Source organism: Girardinichthys multiradiatus, chromosome 5 (genome assembly GCF_021462225.1).
Source record: "Girardinichthys multiradiatus isolate DD_20200921_A chromosome 5, DD_fGirMul_XY1, whole genome shotgun sequence".
Taxonomy (NCBI): domain Eukaryota; kingdom Metazoa; phylum Chordata; class Actinopteri; order Cyprinodontiformes; family Goodeidae; genus Girardinichthys; species Girardinichthys multiradiatus.
The window spans coordinates 32,543,443-32,570,343 of NC_061798.1; the positions used below are offsets into that span (position 1 = coordinate 32,543,443).

General features: G+C 40.0%; 1 protein-coding gene across 10 annotated transcripts in view; it reads left to right on the forward strand.

Moving 5' to 3' along the window:
- The window catches only part of add3a (adducin 3 (gamma) a), a 158,035-nt gene that overhangs the window by 85,613 nt on the left and 45,521 nt on the right, over positions 1-26,901 (forward strand). For 6 of the 10 annotated variants that reach the window (XM_047364338.1, XM_047364332.1, XM_047364336.1 and 3 more), the window contains one exon: positions 20,176-20,422. In XM_047364338.1, the coding sequence (XP_047220294.1) occupies positions 20,228-20,422 (195 nt within the window). In that variant the 5' untranslated portion in view covers positions 20,176-20,227. Of the gene's footprint in view, positions 1-10,602; positions 11,008-20,175; positions 20,423-26,901 lie in introns of those variants that run through there. The other 4 variants (XM_047364339.1, XM_047364341.1, XM_047364340.1 and 1 more) reach the window with 3 other exon arrangements.

Consider the following 26,901-nt stretch of genomic DNA (forward strand, 5'->3'; position numbering starts at 1 on the left):
TTTTTGGACTGCGGGACAATAAGCCAAAGTACCCAGTGGGAACCCACACATGCATGGGGAAAAACTCCATGCAGAAAGGCCCGCGAACCCAGGACCTGGGATCACCTCTGTTTCTGTTTTTCCATCTTTGTGCCTTTTTTAAGCTCTTTATTTTTTTCTTTATTTATTTATTTTCTTGCAGCACTAGTGGCCTTTATTTTTGTTATTTGAAAGCAGGCAAACAGGAAGTGGGGTGAAGAAAGAGGGATGAAGTGCAGCACAGGTCCCTGGACTTGGGACTCGAACCAGGGACGGCTATGTCAAGGACTGAAGCCTCTGAGCACAGGTCGCACGCTCTACCACTACTCCACGCACAGTGCCCTGTTTTTGTTTATTTGTCTTGTTGTTTAATTTTCAATAACTCCTGGTTTTATCCCATGTGAAAATCCCTCTAGTGATTTTGTATAAAATTACCTGTACCCTTCCAAATGAGAAAATAAAACCCAAATAATGATGTGATATTCATTTCAGCCTTCAGTTTAAGGCCCTAAATATTTTTTGACTTGTAGATCCAGCTTTGTAACGTTGTGAACGTTACTTTCCTAAGAAGTTGAGCTTTATGCAGCAGTAGAAATGCCAGTATAAAAGTCTGGTGCAGTTTGTGAGCATCTGATTAGAGATTAAGCAGACATCAGTGTGAAAACTCAGCTGCTCTCTTCATGTGCCGCCTAAGTTGCAATTGAAGTTCTGGCACAATGTTTAGCCCCTAAACCGATTGGGTAGTTACCAATCAAACTGGCCAATCAGAAGAGAGGACGATTTTCTGTGTTTTAATACTCTGGGAAGTAAGTGACTACATGTTCAGTTAACTTTCTTAGCTGTTTTCCCATGTTATTACAAATCCTGTCTACAATTAAACAAACCCTAAATTATTTGTTTCACAACATTGCAAATTTAGGATTGTTTTTGGATTTGTTTATCTGGGTTGCAGTGCTGCTTTTCTGATGAGATGTGCATGAACAGACAGTCTGATCTGTTAATTCAGGTCTGATGGTGGATTATTTCATGCTACTTGCACAAAGTAACTGAAATGCATTTTACAGCTTTGATTCAGAGGAATTGGGCTGTGGTATCTGGAACTTCAAAGCGTCTTTTTATCCCCCTTTCCTCTCAAGTCTCTTCATTATCATGCAAATAACTTCAAACGGGTCACACACGTGATTCAAATTATTGCTTCCTTTCCTGGTCGAGCTCAGCTTTGAGGTCTGTTTAGCCATTTGTTTGATTAATGTAGACATATTGGGATGAAATCAAATAATAACATCTGAAGGTAAATACACGACAACCTGTGTTTGTAAAAACAATAACATTGATTCCAAATATTGACTCAATACTTGCATGGCATTTACAAACGGAGTGTAAAAGCTGTCGTCTGATTGGCTGTTATTGCTGTGGAGACAGCTGTATGTAGTTGCAGTAGACTGTTTGGATCCGGTTTTAATCTTCAAACTGCGATCAAAACTGCATCTAAAAATGTGAGAAACCAGCTGGAAAAACAACTTTTCTGATACGTTAGACAGAGAATTATCAACCACCATAAATAATGCAGATAACCTAAAGTCAGAAGCCACACACCTACACAATTTGTTCCACCGCATTTGTATGGGTGAGTCATTCTATCTATTTTAGTGCAGAATAGGCATGTTTCCAGTATCAAGGCGAAACATAGTTTTATAAAGTTATTGCTTTAAAACTGCTAATATTTGTCCCTCATACTGTTTTTAAAGTTTTGAGTCCTCCCCCTACCCCACCTGTTGGTACACTCTGCCACTCAGCTGGTTGAAATATATATATTTAGCTGTTTTGGAATACTTCAGATCATGGAAAAACACAAAATCATGTCATGGATACTAAAAGAGCATATGGGGTTCAAAGTACAGTAACACAATGCTGCCCCTTCCCCTCTTGCTGTTGTGCACTGCTGGTCAGCTAGCTAAAGCAAAGGTACTACATTTTTCGTCACTTACAAGAATGGCAAATTCGAATGTTGGGCAATATTTCTAGTTGTGGATGTTTTATGCAGCATTGATTATGGGTAACTAAACATTATCCAATAATTTAAACTGCCAGTCTTGAGTGATTTTGTCTTTACCTGAAAACTTGTTTGACCCAGGTGGGGTACTTGGTGGTAACTTCCCACTGTTACTTCCAGGCCCTATCCAGTCTTACCTAATGGAGGATGCAGTCCTCTTAAAATACACACAGAGATGCATTGGTTCCTTACCCACCCGCCGCCGCTTATTCTTTAGAGGTTTATGATTAGCACATAAACCTTAAGGCACAGACAGACCTCTGGAATCACACGGAAAGTCCATGTATTGGTGTGTTTCTCATCCTCGCTACCTTTACTCAGACAGAAACCGTATTGTTCGCCTGCCAATTAGTGAATGTGAACCAATCTCCATGCGTTAAACATTAGCTGCTCTCCAAATACCTCATTGCCACTTGGATGTGCATTAGTGACTACTTAGGATTCCTCCCGAACAAACGGAAACCTAGATAGGCTGTTCAGAGCCTGCTTAACAGTGGACTGTGTTAGCTTTAAACGTTTCTTTTCATTTACCTGCCGTTATGTTACTTAATTTCTATTTTTAATTTATAGGAATTAAAATAAAGGTGATAGCTTGCAAAACTCAAAAGAACGCTCCTTATAACATTTAAAAAAAAAGCTAATGTGGCTAAATTTTGTATTTTAATTTAAAAAAGATTAAACAAAGTGCAAAAACTGCAGGTTACAGATGACAAATAACTTTGTTCTTCTTTAATTTGCCCAAGTCTATCCCTAATGATGTTGCATTCGAAGGACAAAAACTGGTACAACCAATGTTAGAGGCCAGCATATAGCTTTATTTTACCTTGAAGTCACAGCGTGACCTCTTTGTAATGTGGGAAAATAGAGTTCGAAGTAAAAATAGTCAAAACAAGCTCTTTTTGCAAGGAAATTGTCTCTTGTGTCACTTGTTTTGTTTCCCAACCATTCACAACCCAAATTTTAATCTCTTACAAAAAAATACCTCAACTGTTGCATTTCACACTGTGGGGCCTCCAAGGCAAGTTCGTGTTTTCGACACAAAGCTGTGAGGCTTCCAAGTGAACTGAAGTGTTTGTAGATTCCTACATCCCTGGCGTCACTTACCATACCCCCTCACTTCTCTCATATTACTGCCTGGCATTTGATGTAACACTTCTGGTCTCAGTTTTTTGGCAGTAAAAAGATGTCAGCCCTGCAGAGGGTCCAGCCCTTTCCTCTGTTATTCTTTTTGTTGTTCTCCACAGCTTATTACAGTGCTCAAGGAGTGAATGACTTCATCTCTAGGATGGTATTATTTAAAAGTGCTGTGGTGTGCAAAGGACTCATTAATCATTTTACTTGATAATAGCTGAGCAGTAATGGTAGAGTATGCTGTAAACAAACTGACTGCGGCTGAGATTAGTCTGACCATGTCTGTAATATGTCACATGAGTCAAGCTGAAACAAAAACAGTTGTTTTTGTTCCTGTTGGGTTGTAATTACTCAATGTTCAGAGACAAGCTAGCTGTTATCAACCAGTAAGACGTGAGTGCAAGGTCATTGTCTTGAAATGGTCCCTGCTCGATTGATGGGGGCCTGCATCAGCTTTGAACTAGTTTCCTGAACAAAATTAAAGTTTAAGTTTGCAAAGTAAAAGGAAAATCTATAATTACAGATGCACTGATCAGAATTTTGCGGCCATGTTTCAGTCTCTGCATTTTTCTAAAGCTTTAATCTGCTGTTACCAGTATAAGCCGATTTTAATAAAGAAGAATACATAAGAACATCATTCAGAGTATGTTTTCTAGCTTCCTTCCATGGGCAGTTATTTAAATTGGGGCATCAGTGATGTCACATCATGTCTGTTAGAGAGTAGTTGTTGTTAAACAGGGTTTTATATTTCATAACAAACACAAACTGATTATGAAGTTAACATTATAAAAACTCACTTAAGCGTCTAACATTAACGATTAGTGCATTCAGAGTAGATAGCATTGCTGAAGCAGAAGTCTCCGTCTGGGTATTTGAGAGAATGTAAATCCCTGCCTTTACTCTGAAAAAGCTGCCAATATTTCCAAATCTTGCATGCTACATGACAGACAGCGGTTGAAAACACGAAACCAAAGACAGTTTTTACTACCATGTCACCGCCTTGTGCCGATCAAGCTGTTGATCGTCTGAGTCCAGCCTTGATGTGGCTCTATTCAGAAGTTCTACAGATGGTGATTTTAAATATTTTCCCATTAGCCAGTTATTCCATTACTCTAGTGGGTGTTGAAACAAGTTCATTTTGAAATGAAAAACGTAACAAATGAGTCTAACCATTTTATAAACCACCAAAAATGTCCGTGTTTTGTCATCTATCCCACTGAACTCTGGACCTCATAGACATTTTTACCTCTGCCATGTAGGTGATGTTTTCAGTTGAGTTTGTATGTCTGTTTGTCTGATTTCTTAGTAATATTTTACTGGAAGCGTGTCTCAGCTCAATGGAAAGGAAGAATCCATTAAATTACATTGGTGATACGGATCAGTGACTAAGTCGGGTGGCGGAGGTTTGCAGTCTCTGTCTTGTTTAGGACTGTTTCAGGTTGGCTGGTTATTGTCCTGATTTAGCGCTGTAAATAATCTTACAAACATGAGATTTTGTGTCTCTGTGTCCTATCTAAATTTAGTTTAAACAAAGTTAGGCTTGACGGGACCATTTAACCAGCCCAAACAACGTTTAATACCAATTTAGACAACTGTTACATCTCTGCTTTTTCGTTGTTTCTTGTTTAATCCCAATCAGTAAAACTGCAGATGGTGCCGTTTGTACTGATTTGTGAAACTAATCTGGGGGATCTACTTTGCCAGCATATGTATGGACTGATATCAAGTTTTTTGTTTTTCCTTACCTTTTCAGCTAAAACTTGTTCCTTTGATGAGTAATGATGAGTCTTATTAAAAGGCAGCTTTAACTGCTTAAGTTCATGTCAAGCTGCTGGGTACAAATAGAGTTGTCTCCTGGGGATTTTTTTGTAATTTAATTTCATAGAACAGCTGTGCAAGCAATATCTGAGAGCAAAATGTTGTTCCTTGTTGTGAATAGGTCACAGTTTGATGGAAAAGGGAAGAGGTCATGTGGTGTTCCTTGGATCATAGCTCTTGTTTATTGGTGAAAACCATCTGCAGCCCCCCAAGCAGTCACCCTGCTGATTTTCGCCACATGCATGTGATGCCATTTAAAGAAATCTGCTTCTTTACATTGTTAGCAGTCACCAAATATTAGGAATTAAGACATTTCCACGATGATAGTGTGTAAATGTGTAGTTTTATTACCTCTCCAGCTCGCTCTATATAAACACATGGCTGAGGTTTTTGTTAGAAATGGGCAAATATTTTTCCAAGCTGCCTTTTCCTTTTTTTCCATTATTGAAAATATGAAACCAAACACAGATCAAATAATTTTATTGTTACAGGTTTTCATCACCTAAACAAATTCCTGAGAGGAACAGCTTATCACAGATTCTGGTTCATTTTACCAAGGGAATCAGAGAGGCAAACTTAACTCACCTAAACACAGACATCCCTAATGTTAACAACAAAACTCTCAGAATTATATGTCTTCTTCTTCTTTTGCTAATGAACTATATGCATAATAATGGCATGACAACATGTAACCAATTTGCATTGTGGTATGTTAAATAGCACAATGTGGTAGCTGCAGAAGCAGGTTTGAACAGATAACAGACGTCCAGACTGAGATGTTACAAAACAACGCAGGTTTCTGTGTTAGCAGGTTTTCAGACTGATTCGTCATGAATCACCTGATGGGATTGGCGAGGCATCTGTTGTCGTGTTGATGCCCCTATTCTTGTAGGAGCTAATACGAAAACTCCTTATCATCTACAATATCAGGTGATGTGGTCAGTCTGCGCTGCGGCTAGTTATTACTGAAGGAATGTAAGCAAAGGACTTTTGGCATGAAACCTGACACCTGCTCAAATGTTTGCATAAATTGCTTTAATTTTTCAAGGAGAGAAAGTTTCGATAGTTTCGATAGACAGACGAAGTTTAAGTATCAGTTTAGTCAGGGAAGCAGTTGTGAAATCACATAACATGAGTCTGTTTTGAACATGAGCCAAGACAGATGTGTCATACGTTCCTAACGGATACAGCAGCTTTTGTTTATCCGTTACCTTCATTCAGACTGCAGCTTTATTCTGTTTTTCTTGCATCACCTTGTACTTAAGTCCTATAATTCCTCCTTGACATTTAAGTCTTCAGGTTCCTGTAGGCAACTATCTCTGAAAATAAGTTTTTTAACCCTGTTTAAAATAGATCTACAACAATATCAAGCACGTCCTTGCAAAAGATAAAAACTGGAAACTCCCAGAACTTTCCAGATGCTACAGTGCTGTGGAAAGTTTTTGTCTCATAACCGATTTCTTCTTTTTTCGTTTTTTTGCGCACTTAATGATTTAGATCCTGGACAAAGTGCCCAACCCCAGTCTGCCTACCAAACTCGCGTTTTGGTGTATGAATGTATGTGCGTTAGTGAGTTTGACTGGGTGAATGTGGTTCTAGCATAAAACGCTTTGAATGGTTGGTAAGACCAGAAAAGCTCTCTATAAAACCAGTCAGTTTACCATTTATCTTGAATTAAAAGAAACAAAGTAACTGGCATCTATCAGCCTGGAAAGGGTTACAAATTAATATCTTAGGCTTTGGGACCCAGACAAACCACAGTGAGATTAATTATTCCTAACTGGAAGAAAACAAAGAAAATGGGTGAACCTTCCCAGGAGTGAGCGGCCTACGAGAATTTCTCCATTTTGTACTTTTTTCTTTGTATGATATCAAAATTTCTATGATAATCCAAAAAAGTTAATGGTGTAAAAAGAAGGAATCTGTAAGAGGACAAATACTTTTTATATAGCACTGTAAAAACTGTTGAATATGAATATTTCTAAACATGGCTGCCGTTAACTCGTAAACTTAATCCTGAACTTTTTTTTTGCACTGTTTACAGTTTTATAGTAGCGCGAAATGATGTATGTCAGAGATATTCAAATAAGAGAGCTGCTGAGATCGAGTTAGTGAGTCTGCTTAAAGCAAACAGCAACACAGTGATTCAGGACTTGACTGACTGGTTTTCGTAGCTGCTTGTATAGTTTGTTTCCTCTTGCATATGTGGCTTATGAACTGGATCACAGCCAGTTATTACAAGAGGAAATATGGGCCCTGTGTGTCTTTTACTGGATTGCTATTTAAAGCTTAAGGTCTCCATCTATCTTTTTATTGAAGCAATTTTTTTCAGTTTGTAGTTTATGCTTTACTTGTCACTTAAATCTAGGTGCCAGTATTACTTTTAATTCATTTGCATATATTTACATTAGAAGCGTTGCTGTATCTCACCATCATGGCACCAGCCAGCAACTGGGAATGGAAGATAACATCATCCACTGACCCATCTCTTGTCTGGTTTAAAGTTCATTCTTGTGTGAAGCTTTGACCTGCTGATACAGATTTTAGAGCAGCATTTTAAATATTCATTCTAGCCTTCCTGATGTGAACAGTCAATAATTGTTTTATTAACAGCAGAGGTGATGTTACTCTGTGTGCATGTGTATAAAACAGAGTTTTACAATCTTATCACAAAGAAAAAATGATTGCAGAAAAGCATCCTATATTAGCAATTACTGCTGTTAGAACATCAAGCAAAAGTCAACTACAGACTTCATTTGTATCTCCTAAGGAATGTATTTCTTTACTTTAACTCAGACTGCCAAGGTTAAATGCTCAATAGGTTAAAAAATAGGTTCTTTGCTAGAATTTGTTTAGCCTTCCTGTTATCTGCCAAAAGTCTTGTATTCTCCCACAGAACGAATCATTTTGACCAGAAATATGAAGTGGAAGAAAAGGTTTTCTGAAACCTGCACAACAACACATTTGCACTGTGCTGAGCCAAGTGCAAGTAGAGGGCATAGACCATCTTGGCATGGAGCTGGCAGAGTCTATGCTGTACCGTAGTCAGCGTTGAAAAATAGTTAACTTTGACCAAGGTGTGATGTGAGGCTTACTCGTTCAGCCAATAGACAAAGGATAACCATCAAACTTTACCAAATGAGTAGAAAGAAGCCGGTCAATGTGGAAGAAGAGCCCACCTCTGCTGTCTGTATCATAGTGTCTCATAGATTCCTCTCCCTTGTTCTTCTTCCTTTTTTGTCTCAGTAGCTGATTTAATTATATTATTGGTTTTACTCAAGAAGACACATAGGTTGTCAGTCATTTTCTACCGCTTATGGGTTGCGGGGAAGCTGGTGCCTATCTCCAGCAGTCTATGGGCGAGAAGCGGGGTACACCCTGGACAGGTCGCCAGTCCATCGCAGGGCAACACACAAACAACCACGCACACACTCATTCACACACCTAAGGGCAATTTAGAGTGATCAATTAACCTAACAGGCATGTCTTTGGACTGTGGGAGGAAGGCGGAGTCCCTGGTGAGAACCCACGCATGCAAGGGGAGAACATGCAAACTCCATGCAGAAAGACCCCTGGCAGGGAATCGAACCCAGGCAACAGTGCTACCAACTGCGCCACCGTGCAGCCGACACATAGGTGGCACCGCAGTTTATTGTCCAAACCATAGCTGTTATTGGCTTGCATTCTGAAAACCACCTAATTTGCTCTACTACACAAAACTGGTTTGTAATACAAGGTTTAATGCTGATTAGCCACCTCATCTGATGCCATGTATTTAAACTTTTTGAATGTCTTGTTGCCTCACAACCTGGAATTAAAATGGATTATTTGAGAGTTAGCTCTTTCTTTCATCACAGAAGATCCCTGTATTTAGCACCATCCTTCTTTCCCTCGACTAAGACCAGTTTCCCAGTCCCTGCTGCTGAAATAAATCCCCACAGCATGATGCTGCCACCGCCATGTTTCACTGTGAGTATAGTGTTCTAGTTGTGATGGGATGTGTTGGGTTTGCGCCACACAAAGCGTTTTCTCTGGTCGCCGAAAAGGTTATTCTCATTTTAGTCTCATCTAACCAGAGCACCTTCCTGCATACATTTAAGGAGTCACCCACATGCCTTTTGACAAACTCAGAAAGTGCCTCGTTATGTTTAACACTAAGTAATGACTTTTTTCTGGCCACGTTTTCATAAAGCCCAGCTTTATGGAGTGTTCAGCATATTGTGGTCCTATAGACAGATAGTCCAGTCTCTGCTGTGGAACTCTGCAACTCCTTCAAGGTTATGTTTGGTCTCTGTTGTTCCTCTCTGATTAACGACCTCCTTGCCCAGTCTGTGAGTTTTGGTGGGCAGCTCTCTCTTGGCAGGTTTGTTGAGGTACCATGTGCCTTCCATTTGAAGATGATGAATTTGTTGGTGTTTAAGGAGCATCATAGATTTGGAGGGTGGGGATTTTTATAACCCCACCCTGACTTGTACTTCTCAGCAACGTTGTTCCTGACTTGTTGGGAGAGCAATTAGTAGTGTTGCAGCCTCTGGAGCCTTTTTTAAAGGTCTCTTTATACTGACAGATCATGTGACACTTAGATTGCAAACAGGTGGAATTAATTTAACTAATTATGTCACTTTCGAAGCTAATTGGTTGCACCAGAACGTTTGGGAGGCTTCATAGCAAAGGGGCTGGATAAATATGTACATGCCAATTTAATTTTTAATTTCTTTGCTTCCACGGACCTGATTTTCAATCTTATATACTGAAAATAGCAAATTTTGAGTCTTCTTTGGTTCCCAACCAGGGCTGATCATGCTGAAAATCTGCATCTGTAATTATTTTTAACAATGGCTGTTTCAGTTCTTCACATCCTTCCTGTTGGGATAAAGCAGACTAAAGTAAACAAACTTGTTGGTGCAGTTGATGAGATTAGGGTTGTGTATAACCTGTAAGTGGAGGTTTTTTGAGTAACTAACAGGCCAATGCATCAGATAGCTGAACTTCAAGTCAGACACTGAAGTGCATTCACCTGCAAAGCTGTTGACCTTTAACTCTGACATTTGACAGTGAAGGTGTCATTTCTGTTTAGAAATCTAAGATGTTTTGATTTTATGTTCATCGGCAAGTGAGATAAAACCCTCTTGGAGAATTGACTCCGCAGTAAAAGGCATGCAGTTGCTTCTACTGTAGAAGGTTGTGTGGTAGCCAAACTCGTAAACACTGATCTTTAGTACAGTTGCCCAGAACTGGGTGTAGGGGTGGAAGAGGGTGTGAGAGAGAGATGTACAAAAGAAGACGGGCAGCAGTGATTGTGGAATGTGTGAGATGGACCAGAGAGGGAATAGATCAAGGAAAAAAAGTGGTGATAAAATGAGTGTAGTAGACGGAGAGAGAGAGAGCAGTCAGCAGCAGCGGAGGAGGGGTGATTAGTGTGTAAGCCTGAGCTTTGATTGGTCCAACAGTCTGTATATGTCTGTGTCTTTGGCTGAATGTGTTTGTGTGGCTCTGCGCGTCCCTCTAGGCCAGTGGGCGGGGGATTAAGCCCGCATCACGTGGTCCCTTTAGCTTCTTTTCCACACAAACACACACACACACACACCCTCATTCTCAGAGGACACACACACAGACCTCCTCTCACACACGCACTCACAGCTGTTTATACCCCTCACTCTGATGAACAGTGGGGCTGTCGGAGAGAGGAGCCTGCCGAACTCTGGGAGAATCCAGTGTTAGTCAGTAGCCCCACCAGAGAGCATCTGGATGGAAAATCTGGACGGACAAATGAAGTGACCCGTGTTTTTCTGATCGACTACCCGGCTCTCAGTCTCTTGTTATCCCGCTCTTCCCCTTTTACCCGTCCGTCCCGGCTTCTCTATTGGAATCGAGTACAGACACGGGAGCAGCAGCAGCAGAGTGAAAATAGAGACATGAGTTTTGCTTCTGCCGTCTACTACTACTGCCTGTTTTCTCCCATTCACTGACTGAGGAGTGAATATAAGGTTTGTTGGGCTCTGGTTTATAAGTTTAAAGGTTGATCTTTTGTGTCAATGCACTTAATTTAACCTTTGTGATTTTTTTGTCTTATGATCACATATCTAAACATTTAGCACTATTACACACCCATGCATTTTGCAGAAAGACCATCTCTCTGTGTATCAGCTCCTTGACTTTGACTCGAGATGACGTCTAGTTGTAGTTTCAGGGAAATTCCATGTTGGTATCCCACTCTCAGAGAGAAACACACTCCTGCTCCATAAACACGGTTGGCAGTACCAGTGCAGTGAGTGTGAGCACAAGAGGAGATTAGCCCTACTTATTATCTCTAATGTGCAAGTCTGGAGGTTGTCTGAAAGTATGACACATACAGCTATTTTAGGGTCACTGGAGCTGCAGCAGTCAGATTTTGATATAAAAAATAGATGGAATGCGGTTAGAATAAAACAAAATTGCAATCTATATAAGAAGCAGATGCTGCTCTGAAACCAGCAACCGAGCTTAAACTAAACATTTCATTGCATCAGAGGAAACAAACTTTCTTCATGTTACAGTAAAGCCACCCGATTGTGTAAGCTTCTGAGTGTTTGGCATGCTCACCTTCCTTATGGTTTCTCTGTTAAATCTGTCAATTGGCATGTTCAGGCAGGGATGACTCTTACTTCCTATTGAATTTTAATAAGTAATGACTTATTTTACTTCAGTGCTGCTGTCGGCGTGGATATAATTAGCAACGTAAATATTCTTTCCTGGCATTGTTGTTGTCGGGGTTGTAACAGAACCCGAAAGGGTGGTTTTATCTATTTATAGGGGTGGCAGAAACACAAGCAGGTTGGTTTTGAATATATGAAGTGTGTGTGTGTGTGTGTGTGTGAGAGAGAGAGAGAGAAAGAGAGAGAGATGGGAGGTGTTGGTTGATGCCCTTCTTGCTGAGTTTGGTCAGCGGCCTTTACAACTGGCTGCAGCATGGATTGTAGTTGTTGTTTGAATCACCTTATTCTACACAGTTCTTACAACACAGTCAGAATAACAGGAACTGGGAGGAAACCTTTAGGAGAAAATAATTTATGTTGATAACATAGGAAAAAGTAACACCCAATCAGCTGGATCAGAAAAAGAGATCAAAAGAGCAGATAATACTGTACATGCGTAACTTTCCAAATTAATTGGCTATCTTAAGATAAATATAAATAGCTAGGTGTTGTCTGAATCAGTGGATCATATCGTTTGGTTTCTGTCCTATCTCAGAAGGGAACCAAAGCATGATGAGTGAGCAACCTTGTCTTGGAGATACACCAGAGGAGCATGAGATACAGATAGGGGGAGGGCTATTTCTGTCAGCTGAAATGAAAATGGAAAATTGAAAGTAGTCATGCATCAACTGGGTGTAACTTCTCTGCTTTTGTTTTGTTCATCCGCACCACTCCTATGAGACAAAAAAGTGAAAAAATGATTAGGTTGTTTAACTAGACGGAAATGCTGTAAAACATCCAAATGTCTGGGTAAAGTCAGACATCACAGTTTAACTACAGTTTTATTACAGTTACTGTAATAAATTACTTCATTTAGGCTAAGACTTACACCATTTATGTAAAGGAGAAAAGCAACAGTTAAAACTACTGCCCCAAAAATGACCAAATATAGTAAATATTACAGTTACAATAGATAGATTCCTTTATTACCATTGCACATTTCTATGCAACAAGTTGTTAAACAAGTTGTTTCAGACAATTTTGTTGCACAGAAATGTCCTTTTTGCAGCTGGATATGGAGTAAGGCATCGTAGAGTAAAATGTCATTAAAGTGCAAATGGCATCGGCAAAATACAGTATTGTTGTTGTTTAATTGAATGTGCTTGTAATGTATTAACATATGGCATGTATTTATTGTCATTAATAAAGTAGAGTATGGACATCATAAACACCCATGTTTGTGACTCCGTGTATCCAAACAAAGAAATATATCTTTGTTGTAACCATGGGAAAAGGGCAGCTGCCTTCTTTCAGTCAGCTGACTGGTAGTGCACAGCAACAGGAGAGGGAGCAGTCCAAGACATAACCTGACACAAAAAACAGGCACACACAGTGATAATCAAACATTCCCACCCTCGTGCGTACACATAAAAACACTCACACCCACGCACCCAACGTAAAGACAAACAACAATTGACGTCGTACACTCACTCACAGACAGACCGCCCCAGCACCTGAACCTGGGCTGGTGCGTGAACCTGAGCAACCCCAGCCCGGACCCCGACCCCCCGCCCCGACCCCAGCCCCTGCGACATCCGGAGAGGGGGCCATGTACAAAAGATAAATAAATAACTTTAACGGTCATATACATTTTACCATAGTTCTATACAATTCTGGATAAAAACATTTTCATTTATTGTGAACCATCTTTGTTACTCTGTGTGCAGAACTGTCACACCTTGTAGAAATCTGTTTTTATGTTTTTTTTCCAGCATTTTCCCAGCATGAACACATTCCCAGAAGAAAATAAGTATTGTTACATAATTGTTCAATGATTGGTGCAAGTGACATTAGTGTATCTTGATCTGCTGTTACACAACCTCTGTATAAACACACGCAAACATTGGTAAAAGTCCCACCATATATAGCCAATAAGAAAAAGAGGAAACACGATGCAGGTTTGGCCTTTTGCAGTATGCCTGGTCAGGATAAGGTAAAAGTTGCTTTTCTTTAATAGGAACAGTGGAGGCAAAAAGTAACGTCCTTGACACTGACAAGAAAATATCCCTCTCACTGGACAGATGGGCAAACCATTTATTCATTACTGAAAGGAACAAGTCCTCTGTTCATCACCTGCAAGAACATAAATCCAAACCTCAATTTAACTTCTAGTTTTAGAGGACGGCCACGTTGGTGTACCTGTGTGGACACAGAGAAATCAGATCTCTAGTATATCAGAGCTCTAGTATTAAATAGTAGACATAGAGTGATCCAGGTTTTGTAAAATATTGACCTGCTCATACTGGTTTTAACTAATTCCAGTTTAAGAAATATGAAGATGTACAAACAGCATTCAAACCCTTTTTTTCCAGCCTTCTTGCTGTAAGTGGTGGTTGACAGGCTTACCTTAGCTCTAAAAGTTTCTAAAGGTTTCCAACATTTCCAGATTGAACACGTTTCAAAACAGACGGTGAAACTTAAAAGGATGAAAAAGAGCAACTTTGATGTACTCCCTTCATCCTTACTATTAACTGCTAAAAGTTTCGCTTTCTCTCACTCACAGTCTTGTGAGCCTGAATGGATCTTAAACATATCTGTGCATGTCATAGATAAAAACTGTTTCCTCTGACTTATTTCTCAAACACCTGTCTGAAACCTATAATAGATAACTTTGGCTCTGCTTTACTCAGTAACAGCTTCCAAACCGATGAGTGTCGTTATTGCCACAGTAATAGTGGACACGTGTGTTTACCGATCAGAAAAAGATTAGGTTTGTTTTGTTTCTGACTGGCAGGTCACCACTTAGGCCTGACCAAGCTGAAAACTGGCCAGTTTCAGTCACAAGATAATTTATTACTGCATCTCTACTAAACTGGTTTTCAGATGATTAAATCAACAGAATATAAACATGCTGTGTAGCTTAATAATTGCTCATTTCAGCTGCTTTTTTTAATATAAACTGATGAGTCTTTTTTGATAAGTGATGATTTTTTACCTTCAAAGATAAAATAATTAATCACTCAATCCTGAAGGAAGATGACATTTAACTATTGTTTTATGTAAATATATACTAAAAAAATGTATGAAGGTCTGGTCGGGCCTTCTGAACACACATGAGAGCAATGCAGAAAGGGTCATTGAGGGTCACAGGGTGAGATTTGGTGGTAATCTTGCCTGGGGCTCCAGTTGCTCTTCAGCGCCCTTCAGTAAACACATCCTGCCTCCTCTATCAGCCACACATCTGTGGAGTTCAAATCAATTCCCATCCAGCACTGTCCTCAAATGTCAAGGGTATATGTACAGGGGTTGGACAATGAAACTGAAACACTTGGTTTTAGACCACAATAATTTATTAGTATGGTGTAGGGCCTCCTTTTGCGGCCAATACAGCATCAATTCGTCTTGGGAATGACATATACAAGTCCTGCACAGTGGTCAGAGGGATTTTAAGCCATTCTTCTTGCAGGATAGTGGCCAGGTCACTACGTGATACTGGTGGAGGAAAACGTTTCCTGACTCGCTCCTCCAAAACACCCCAAAGTGGCTCAATAATATTTAGATCTGATGACTGTGCAGGCCATGGGAGATGTTCAACTTCACTTTCATGTTCATCAAACCAATCTTTCACCAGTCTTGCTGTGTGTATTGGTGCATTGTCATCCTGATACACGGCACCGCCTTCAGGATACAATGTTTGAACCATTGGATGCACATGGTCCTCAAGAATGGTTCGGTAGTCCTTGGCAGTGACGCGCCCATCTAGCACAAGTATTGGGCCAAGGGAATGCCATGATATGGCAGCCCAAACCATCACTGATCCACCCCCATGCTTCACTCTGGGCATGCAACAGTCTGGGTGGTACGCTTCTTTGGGGCTTCTCCACACCATAACTCTCCTGGATGTGGGGAAAACAGTAAAGGTGGACTCATCAGAGAACAATACATGTTTCACATTGTCCACAGCCCAAGATTTGCGCTCCTTGCACCATTGAAACCGACGTTTGGCATTGGCATGAGTGACCAAAGGTTTGGCTATAGCAGCCCGGCCGTGTATATTGACCCTGTGGAACTCCCGATGGACAGTTCTGGTAGAAACAGGAGAGTTGAGGTGCACATTTAATTCTGCCATGATTTGGGCAGCCGTGGTTTTATGTTTTTTGGATACAATCTGGGTTAGCACCCAAACGTCCCTTTCAGACAGCTTCCTCTTGTGTCCACAGTTAATCCTGTTGGATGTGGTTCGTCCTTCTTGGTGGTATGCTGACATTACCCTGGATACCGTGGCTCTTGATACATCACAAAGACTTGCTGTCTTGGTCACAGATGCGCCAGCAAGACGTGCACCAACAATTTGTCCTCTTTTGAACTCTGGTATGTCACCTATAATGTTGTGTGCATTTCAATATTTTGAGCAAAACTGTGCTCTTACCCTGCTAATTGAACCTTCACACTCTGCTCTTACTGGTGCAATGTGCAATCAATGAAGACTGGCTACCAGGCTGGTCCAATTTAGCCATGAAACCTCCCACACTAAAATGACATGTATTTTAGTTTCATTGTCCAACCCCTGTAGTTTCCAGTAGGTTATTAAGCATAATTTGATTGAGAGAGAACTGAATTTGTTCTAGATCTCCTGTGTGCTTTGTTTAAATCAAGCAAACATCTGTAGTGGTGTGGGAAACACAAACAAAACCAGAATACAGCAAATACATTCTACCTTAACTCTGAAACATTCAATATTTCTGGATTTGGTCACACAATTTTCTATTGACTGATATTGACATTGGGAGTCTGTGTGTGTGTGTGTTCTTGTACTTGTTGCTGAGCGAGAACCATTTTTCGTATTTTTATCGCAAAGTGAGGACATTTTGACAAAGTGAGGACATTTTCCTGGTCCTCACTTTTTTAAATTCCGTTCTTGGGACAAGGGTTAGGTTTAGGACTAGGGTATGAATTGAGTTATTGTTAGGGTTAGGGTTAGGTATTAACTGGTTAGGGTTAGGGTTAGGCACTAAAAATCAAGGAAAATGAATGGAAGTCAATGGAAGTAACTGAAAAGTCCTCATAAAGATAGTAAAACACGGATGTGTGTGTGTGTGTGTATGTGTGTGTGTGCACGTGTATGTGTTTTGGGTGGGAGATGTGACTTTATTTTGGTGAAGCTCCAGCTGTTCCATTCAGCCATGCAGAATCCTTATCAGAACAAATTTCAAGCCTGAACTTCGCTTGTCAGCCACACCTTCTCCAAAGTATTGTGAATGCTTTTAACTTTAGGTTGTTTTTTTCTAGTTTTTGGCTTTGATGTAGCATGAAACTCCATCAGAGCAAACACTGCAAAGTAATGGATAAAAAGTCCCATATTTGCTCTCTTAAATCATCTTTAGCTTAATGCGACAATATCTACCCAGTTTGATCACTTTTTTTTTTTTTTTTGCTTTGGTTTTAGGTTTTAGTGTATTGCATTCTGATCACGCAACTCCTCTGTAAGCAGAGCATTACAGGCAGGACGATAGGTTCTGTATCAAGTTACATAACTCAATGCTCTACAGCTGCCTTCAATTACGGAATAATTTTTTTGTGGGGGCTTTTATTCATTTCTGTAATATAAATCATAGTCTTAGCTGGAGAATATAGTTAAACGTGCACTGTTTCCTGTTTTCCTAGTTTATGTTTAGAAGTAAAATACATTTAGGAAATACCGGTTGTGACACCTGTGTGTGCAGATCCTACATCCATAGGTTAGATGAGAATAGATATTTTTCTATTTATTTCTTATGTCAGTGTGACTATGTTTGGCACTTTATGCACCAACTCCACCCAAAAAGTTTGTGCTGTTTCGGCATCTGTTGAGGTTTCTCGCCTTTTGACATTTGCAAGGGAATGCATGATTGGGAAGAGGGTTTATGGTTTTAAAATTTTTCCCAAAAAAGGAAATCCGAGAAATGTTCAGATTTTCGTTGAGCCTCTCAGAGTCAGTACTTGGTTGAACCATCTTTCATGGTCTTTTATGGTACACCTCTACCAGTGGTGGTAGTGACATACCACAAAAGACCACAAAACATTTTGCACATAAAGGCGCTGAGCTTTTTGCCCTTTCTTCTTTGCAAAGCAGTTAAAGCCTTGTCTGATTGGATGGAGAGTGTCTGTTAACAAGACTTGACAATTCTTGTTTACTGTTTAGTGGCAATTTAGGTGTGGACTATGACTAGACCTTTTTTTAACACTTTAACGCTTCAATTTGTGTCTCTGGTCATATGTTTAGGATTGCTGTCCTTTTGGAAGCTGAACTTTCACCCCAGTTTCATGTCATTTTGATGCCTCTAACAGGTTGACAGCATGATACTGTTCTGCAAATAAAGTCTTGTGAAAACATTGCTTTCCATAGTACACTTCTCTCCATGTGGGAGGGTTTATTTTGACTTTGTCATGTCTGAGTGCTATGCCTCTGCTCTACTGGCTGAGCTACGTGTCGCTTGGCTAATTTTGGTTGTCTCTATAAGTGGCATTTAACCAGAATGAGCTGCTTAGTGGCATCTGTCAAACCAAATAACACCTCTTTACCATCTTTCCACCTACTGAGGTGACAGCAGTGAGACTTTAAAGGGATGAAGAAGTAAATTGTGGACTAATAATGGCTAAATTGCAACCTTCCTAAGCTTTTGAAGACAGAAATCAGCGGATTTCTTTCTTTGATTTTTTTCTGCTCTCTTACTCCCATTCCTCTGCATGCCAAGAAACCATCTGGCAGCATTCTCATTAGCTCCACCTATTCCTAATATACCACCTGATTATTAACAGCAGCTATAGCTGTTGTAGAGGCACCTGGAAGGTATCTTATTTAATTTCCTTTACCTTACAGAATTGAGTTGGTTTATGAACTCTTGTGTTTGTTAGATTGTTATCCCCTTTGTTATTTTTCTTTGGCAAAGCAACAAAGCCTTTTGCCTCTGTTGCTCTACCTTGCAACTTGTACATCCTGCAAAGTGCTTGTTGTCATGCCAGATGACCTGAGAATGAACAGTAGGAGTAAACCAACTCCCAAGTCAGTCAAGGTCTACTTGTCCTTCCCATGCACTTTGTGGTCCGAGCTGTCAGAATGACCTGTACGCACTGGTGACTTGTCTGTGTGCAGAACAAAACCTCTGCTGTTAGGACACAGCATTGACACAATGAAAAGTACCTCTCTGAGGGCCGATAAAAGGGCCTGTCCCCTTCCTGTTTGACGAGCACACAGCAAAATGTTGTTTGTCTCATCTGGTGATGACAGACAAGTCATTATGTTGTTTGCTGTTAAGTTTGATTGTCCCATGCTCGGTGTTTTCAATTACTTTGGCTAGTGATGGCCTTAAGCAGGGGGAAATCTTTCATTAGGATACAGTACAGACGTAAAGTGAGATTCGTAGCATATGTGATTATATTTTGGTGTAAACCTTTGATTAATTTGGGGAAAATGTGTTATTGAGGTTTTAATCTTTTCTTTTAAATATTTTGTCAAAAGGTTGCTTTATAATATCATGTATCAACACAAAGAAGTGATAATTGCAAAGTGGAACTAAAAGGATACATGGTTTTCAAAATATTTTACAAATAAAAATCTTATGTGTGGCGGGCATTTATGTTCTGCCGCCTTTACTCTAAAACGCCTTTATAAAACCAATTTTCTCCTAATGTCACCTAATTAGCAAAAAGACTCCACCCATGTGTAATTTAATCTCAGTGTACATACAGCTGAGCTGTGAAGGGCTCAGAGGTTTGTCAGAGAACATTAGTTACAAACACGATTGTGAAGACCAAGGAACACAGCAGACAGGTCAGTGAGAATGTTTTGGGAAAGCAGTTGGTTTAAGGAATATCCCAATCTTGGAGCATCTCAATGAGCACTATTTAAGCTGTCATATGAAAACGGAAAGACCAATAAAGACACCTAAACTGAGCAAGGACAGCATTAATAAGAAAACAGTCTTTAGTCCCACTGTAACTCTGAAGGAACTGCAGAGATCCACAGCTCAGGTGGGAGAATCTGTTGAAATGACAACTATTAGTCTTTCACTCCCGACATCTGGTTTCATCTGATGTTTAGAGAAAACATTCTGCAAAGATGAATTTCATTCCCCAGATGTGCCAAGCTGGTAGAGACATACCACAAAAGGCTTAGAAATACTAGAAATACTTTTGCGATGCAGTGTTCAAGTGTGTAATATGACTCTTATTTGCCCACAAGTGTGAAGTTTTTTGCACTGCAGTAGCTTAAAGATAAATGAGCATATACATGAACAGCAAAATACGCTGGTACATTTCTTCTTTTGCATTTTACTCACTGCAAGCAAATCTGCTCTGCACCATGATTACTGCAGGATTTGCATCCAACATGGCTGTAGTTCTGTTCTTTTCACCACCGCTTTGCTTTTGGAGCACAAGCACGAACAGCATGTTATTGTATTGTATGTTATATTCTAATATGTCCATGTCTTTGTTTTTCAGGTAAGAGGGTCAAAGCAGCAGCCATAGAGCAAAGCAGCAAGGTGAAGCAGGCATGAGTGCGGACAGCCATCAGGGGGTGGTGACCACTCCTCCACCACCAGGTGGGGGGACGAAGGAGCGCTATTTCGACCGAGTCAATGTCAATGATCCGGAGTACATCAGAGCCAGAAAAATGTCGCCAGATCTCCGGCAGGACTTTAATGTTCTGGAGCAGAAGAAACGTGTCACCCAAATACTACAGAGTCCAGTAAGTGCAAAGCAGGAAATATTGACAGTCCATCCGTGGTACATTCACTTATAGTGCCTCTGACTCCTATAAGTACCTCTGTTGAAGATATGGAAAAATCCTTCAAAAAATATATTTTATTGCAGTAACATAATCTCACATAGAGAAATATAGGAAAATCTCACCTCTGACATTCCAAAGCCTCATTTACTCAACAATACTTTATTTCTGTAACAACTTCATTGGTCAAAGGGGTTTACACACCCTGAAAGGCTAATAAAACAAGAAATTTTAAAAGCAATTAAAGCAACAACACAATAAAACAAGTACAATAGAGAGCTGATTCATTAAAACAAACAACAATGAAACCAGAAAAGCCAATATCTCAAACAGGGTTAAAGCCCAGAGAGAAACAAAGGGGTGTCAACCATGGTAATTAAAAAAATGTGTTTTTTGTGTCTGGTGAGGCAATTTTGTGCTGATTTGGACTCTTGTCTTAAATCATTATACCGCTGAAAGATCCAAGCCATTGTGCAGTTTTTCAGCAGTTCTCATATTTTTTAAATGTCCCGGTATTTCAAAGCGCTTATGATGCCATGGTGTCTAATAAGGCTCCCTGTGAAGAGAAACAGGCCCTCAGCATCATTAATCCTCCACTATACTTGACAGTGGAAATAAGGCAAATACACGTTTAGTTATGTTTTGGCAAAAAGCTCAATCGTGGTCTTATCTGACACAAAACACAATTCAAGTGATTTTAGAGTTTAGCAAATTCCAGATGTGATTATTGTGAAGGTGGGAATGAAAATACCTTTTCCATCATGGCTCTCAAACAACCAGTTAGCAGGAAGATAGCATCTAGGCCCTGTCACTCGTTGCTACAGTTGTCTAACAGTGTGCTTTTAAGGTTTTCTTTGTATGTCCCTTACCATCTTCTTGTTTCCTTGTACTACCTTGCGTGTCACAATTTCAGTTGTTTAATTTTTTTAACTATTACTCTTAATTAGTTCTGCAAAATGTTAGAAAAGCAGGCGATTGGGATATTTAAGTGATATAATGCCATGATGATGTCAGTGGCAATAAATCCACCTTTTCCCCCTTTCTTCTCTTTCTCATCATGATGCCTCCGACACTCATGTTGATCCTTAGTATCTTCAGTATCATTACTTGTGTCAGGTGTTAGCATCTACAGGTCCTTCTCAAAATATTAGCATATTGTGATAAAGTTAATTATTTTCCATAATGTCATGATGAAAATTTAACATTCATATATTTTAGATTCATTGCACAATAACTGAAATATTTCAGGTCTTTTATTGTCTTAATACGGATGATTTTGGCATACAGCTCATGAAAACCCAAAACTCCTATCTCACAAAATTAGCATATTTCATCCGATCAATAAAAGAAAAGTGTTTTTAATACAAAAAACATCAACCTTCAAATAATCATGTACAGTTATGCACTCAATACTTGGTCGGGAATCCTTTGGCAGAAATGACTGCTTCAATGCGGCGTGGCATGGAGGCAATCAGCCTGTGGCACTGCTGAGGTCTTATGGAGGCCCAGGATGCTTCGATAGCGGCCTTTAGCTCATCCAGAGTGTTGGGTCTTGAGTCTCTCAACGTTCTCTTCACAATATCCCACAGATTCTCTATGGGGTTCAGGTCAGGAGAGTTGGCAGGCCAATTGAGCACAGTGATACCATGGTCAGTAAACCATTTACCAGTGGTTTTGGCACTGTGAGCAGGTGCCAGGTCGTGCTGAAAAATGAAATCTTCATCTCCATAAAGCTTTTCAGCAGATGGAAGCATGAAGTGCTCCAAAATCTCCTGATAGCTAGCTGCATTGACCCTGCCCTTGATAAAACACAGTGGACCAACACCAGCAGCTGACACGGCACCCCAGACCATCACTGACTGTGGGTACTTGACACTGGACTTCTGGCATTTTGGCATTTCCTTCTCCCCAGTCTTCCTCCAGACTCTGGCACCTTGATTTCCGAATGACATGCAGAATTTGCTTTCATCTGAAAAAAGTACTTTGGACCACTGAGCAACAGTCCAGTGCTGCTTCTCTGTAGCCCAGGTCAGGCGCTTCTGCCGCTGTTTCTGGTTCAAAAGTGGCTTGACCTGGGGAATGCGGCACCTGTAGCCCATTTCCTGCACACGCCTGTGCACGGTGGCTCTGGATGTTTCTACTCCAGACTCAGTCCACTGCTTCCGGAGGTCCCCCAAGGTTTGGAATCGGCCCTTCTCCACAATCTTCCTCAGGGTCCGGTCACCTCTTCTCGTAGTGCAGCGTTTTCTGCCACACTTTTTCCTTCCCACAGACTTCCCACTGAGGTGCCTTGATACAGCACTCTGGGAACAGCCTATTCGTTCAGAAATTTCTTTCTGTGTCTTACCCTCTTGCTTGAGGGTGTCAATAGTGGCCTTCTGGACAGCAGTCAGGTCGGCAGTCTTACCCATGATTGGGGTTTTGAGTGATGAACCAGGCTGGGAGTTTTAAAGGCCTCAGGAATCTTTTGCAGGTGTTTAGAGTTAACTCGTTGATTCAGATGATTAGGTTCATAGCTCGTTTAGAGACCCTTTTAATGATATGCTAATTTTGTGAGATAGGAATTTTGGGTTTTCATGAGCTGTATGCCAAAATCATCCGTATTAAGACAATAAAAGACCTGAAATATTTCAGTTAGTGTGCAATGAATCTAAAATATATGAATGTTAAATTTTCATCATGACATTATGGAAAATAATGAACTTTATCACAATATGCTAATATTTTGAGAAGGACCTGTACTGTAGTCAGACTCTGTCCAATAGCCATGCAAAGCATACATTTATGAAACTGGGAACAATATTATTGAAAATAATATATTTCCTTCCATGTAGTACTTGTAATAATACTACTGCAAACACTTAAATTAGGATAACGATATGTACAATATATTTTTCAGCCCTACTGTTATTGTAGGTCAAGTAACTGATTTATGAGGATCAAAACACATGATTTACTTTAGTGGTTTGTTCCCCTTTCCTCATTTTGAAGAGTGGCTAATAGGCATCTTTATCACATCATATTAATACCTGAGGGAAGCAGGGAAGTCGTGGATTACTAGTTAAACGTTTCTTAGAAACACAGACCAATTTTAGAAAAGTTTATATTACAAGAGCACTTCAGTTACATTTAATTTATTGGGACTGACCCATAATTTGTGATTTTCTTTTAAAAGCCACATATTTTTTAGCATGCCATTTTCCTCACTGAATAAATCTACTCAAATCAAAGCTAGAATTTTTCTAGTTGGACACTAGTGAAACAAGGTGAAGTTTTTCTCTAACTTTTACCAGACTGTTGGACATCGAGGCAGGTTTCAAAATAAATCTCGCATTCACACTTTCATACTGGGGAGTGAGTGCAGTAGAGGAAGAACAGCACTTCCAAGTATTAGTTGATCATCAGCTAAGTGGTTGTTTATTAGGTACGACCCCAAGAACTTGTTTCAACTTAGTAACCAGTCAGTTGGGTTAGAGGCCTCAGATGCATGACTTTTTATCATGTAGGTAAGAAAACTAATAAACAATGGTTTTATTATGATACATGCTCAATAAAGGCTGCTTGTCATCATGTTGATCCCATGTGAATTTTATGGTGCGGGAACATGTAAGCTCACATGGAGCTGTGAATAAATATTAAGGAATGCACCATAGATGTTTAAGTTGGTGGGATTTGTATGGCCTACCCATGTTTGTGTGCTTCAAATTCCTCAGCTGATCTGAATACGAGCCTCAAGGTGTAAACATTAGACAGAAATATTTATTTAATTGTCATTTCATTGCTGGCTGAAGGTAGGGATGGGTACCTTTCACATCTGAACTGATACGGTACCGATGCCCGGTACCTGGGAAATTATATCTGTATTCAAGGAGTACCAATGTTTGGTACTTTTGTGTGTATTTATGTGTTGATAAATGTTATTTCGTTTAATAATAAAATCTCAACATTTTTCAATTTAACATATTTACTTCTCAATGTAAAAACGTTGATTAATATATCAAAACAACAACCAGTTATTTGTGTTGTAACATCTCAGTTACAATCTCCCATGTTGCCCTGCACAGACAACGTGTCGCTAATGGATGCAGGCGTGCTAACGGTGTCGAATGCAGGAGTTGAAGTCGTATATCTGAGGCTGATGAAAGTTGGGCACTCTTCAGCCTTGAGAAAAGTATTTTGCTTAAGCAGGTACTTCCTCAGATTAGAAGGATTCGCGCCACTGGCCTTGCACTTCGCTTCACAAATATTGCAGCGACCATAATCTGCATCGCATTTTGAAAAGTGGACCTATACTTTCAAGCGCCTTCTATCAGCCATGCTTCCTTTGTTGACGGTACCAGCGGCTACTGACTTCATAACGCTCCTGGGCGTGCAATGCTGTGTTCATGTCAGCCATGGAAAATTGCTCGCTCTTCTGCTCCCTCAGTGTAACAATGATGTGTTTTGGTACTGAAACGTGGTACCATTTGATTTTATGTGAATATGTACTCAGTAGTACTGACGGAATTTGGTCGATATCTATGAAACGACCGAAATCGGTACCCATCCCTAGGTGAAGGGTATTCAGAGGGATCTAAAAGCTGAAATAAAGGCTGTGAAGGATGTACTGTAGTTAAACTAAACTAAAAGAGAAAAGACATATTTTCCTGTTTTATATTCCAGTTTAATCTACAAACTGCAGGGAGATACAACATTAAGTTGTTGGAAAATAAACTGTTCCCCCCACCCACTAATACTTTAAGTAATCGTTTCCCATTTTCTCTCTCACTTCAGTTATTCTGCCTTAATCAAGACATGTCTCAATAAGTTGCAGCAGCGGCTACATCAGTTGTGCCTGTGTGTTACTACTTGTGTTGATGTTATGACACTGGCAACAGAATCACAACAGTCAGTGGTTCACTGAAACCATAATGCAACCAACAGCTACCACACCCTCGCTCAGACTCACTGTTAAAACTCTACGAATGCTCACTAAGTGTGCAGCATTCAAGTTGGTTCATGTTCTCTCTTAATAAATTAGCTTTATGATCACAAATATGAGCAAACACGATTAATGTAGTTTTCTTTTGCCTTTGGCTTAGAGTTATTAGGACTTATGGTTACTCCGCAAACTAAGTTCTGGGTTTGAGGGTAGAGGTGTGGGTGCCATTGCAGCTGACAAACTTTTGAAATGTGCATCACGTTCATTTGCCTTTCTGAAATTCCTAATACTTGTGTTTCTTTTTTACATCAGCCCATTTGTGTTCATATATTCTGACACATTCACAGGCTTGTGTAGAGACAGGAGATCATTATCCTTTTCTGAGTTGTGCCCTTTGAACAGTTGTTTGGAGATTTTACAACATGTTCACCATATTTGGATATTTACTCTGCAGTATTGACTCAAGGCTCGTTTCTCACGGATGAACACCTTACTGTTTAGAACTGGATAGAGGTGTTGTGTGTGTGTATTTGTATGTACTGTTTTACAGAATAGTGTTAGGGACAGATTTATGGTTACTTTAAAGATAAGGACGGACGTTGAATAGGGAGTGCATGTCATAAAAAGCACAAATGAATACAGTAACAGCTGCAAGTCTTGAGGGACGTCTCTTCCAACTTTGCACATCTAGACACTTTCATTTTTGGCCATTTTTCTTTGCAAAACAGCTCAGGTGTGTTCACACTTAATGTACACAATCTTTGAACATTGATTTTCAAAGCTTTCCACAGATTCTCAGATTAAGGTCTGGACTTTGACTGGGCCATTCTAACACGTGAATATACTTTGATGTAAACCGTTCCACTGTAGAGCTGGTTGAATGTTTAGTGTCATTGTCCTCTTTGAAGATGAACCTCTGAGTAGTTTTCTGCCTCTAACAGATTTTCCTCCAGGATTGCCCTGTATTTAGCTGTTTTAGCATGATACTGCCACCACCGTGTTTCACCATGGAGATATTGCATTCAGAGCTATGTGCAGTGTTAACTTTCTGCCATACATAGTGTTTTAGATGTCTAAAAGTTCATCTGTGGTCTCATCTAACCAGAGCATCTTGTTCCATATGATTACTGTGTCCCCTTCATGGCTTTTGGCAATCTACAAACGGGACTTCTTTGGGTTTATTTCAACAGAGGCTTTCTATAAATGCTGGCTATAAATGCCAGATTTGTAGAGAGCAGGACTAATACTTGTCCTTTCAGCTGATTCTCCCATCCATGCTACGGGTCTCTGCAGCTCCTCCAGTTACCATGGGCCTCCTGGTTGCTTCTCGGATTAATGCCTTACCAGCTCAGCCTGTCCATTTAGGTGGACAAGAAGTGTCTTGGTAGGTTTGCAGTTGCAACAAACCTCTGAGGACTTGTAAGAACAAAGATTAGGATATATTCAGGTGGACATTCACTTTAAGCCTGACAAGATGTTTGTGTAGAAATTCCTTGGTTACCTGTTCTTCCTCTGACTT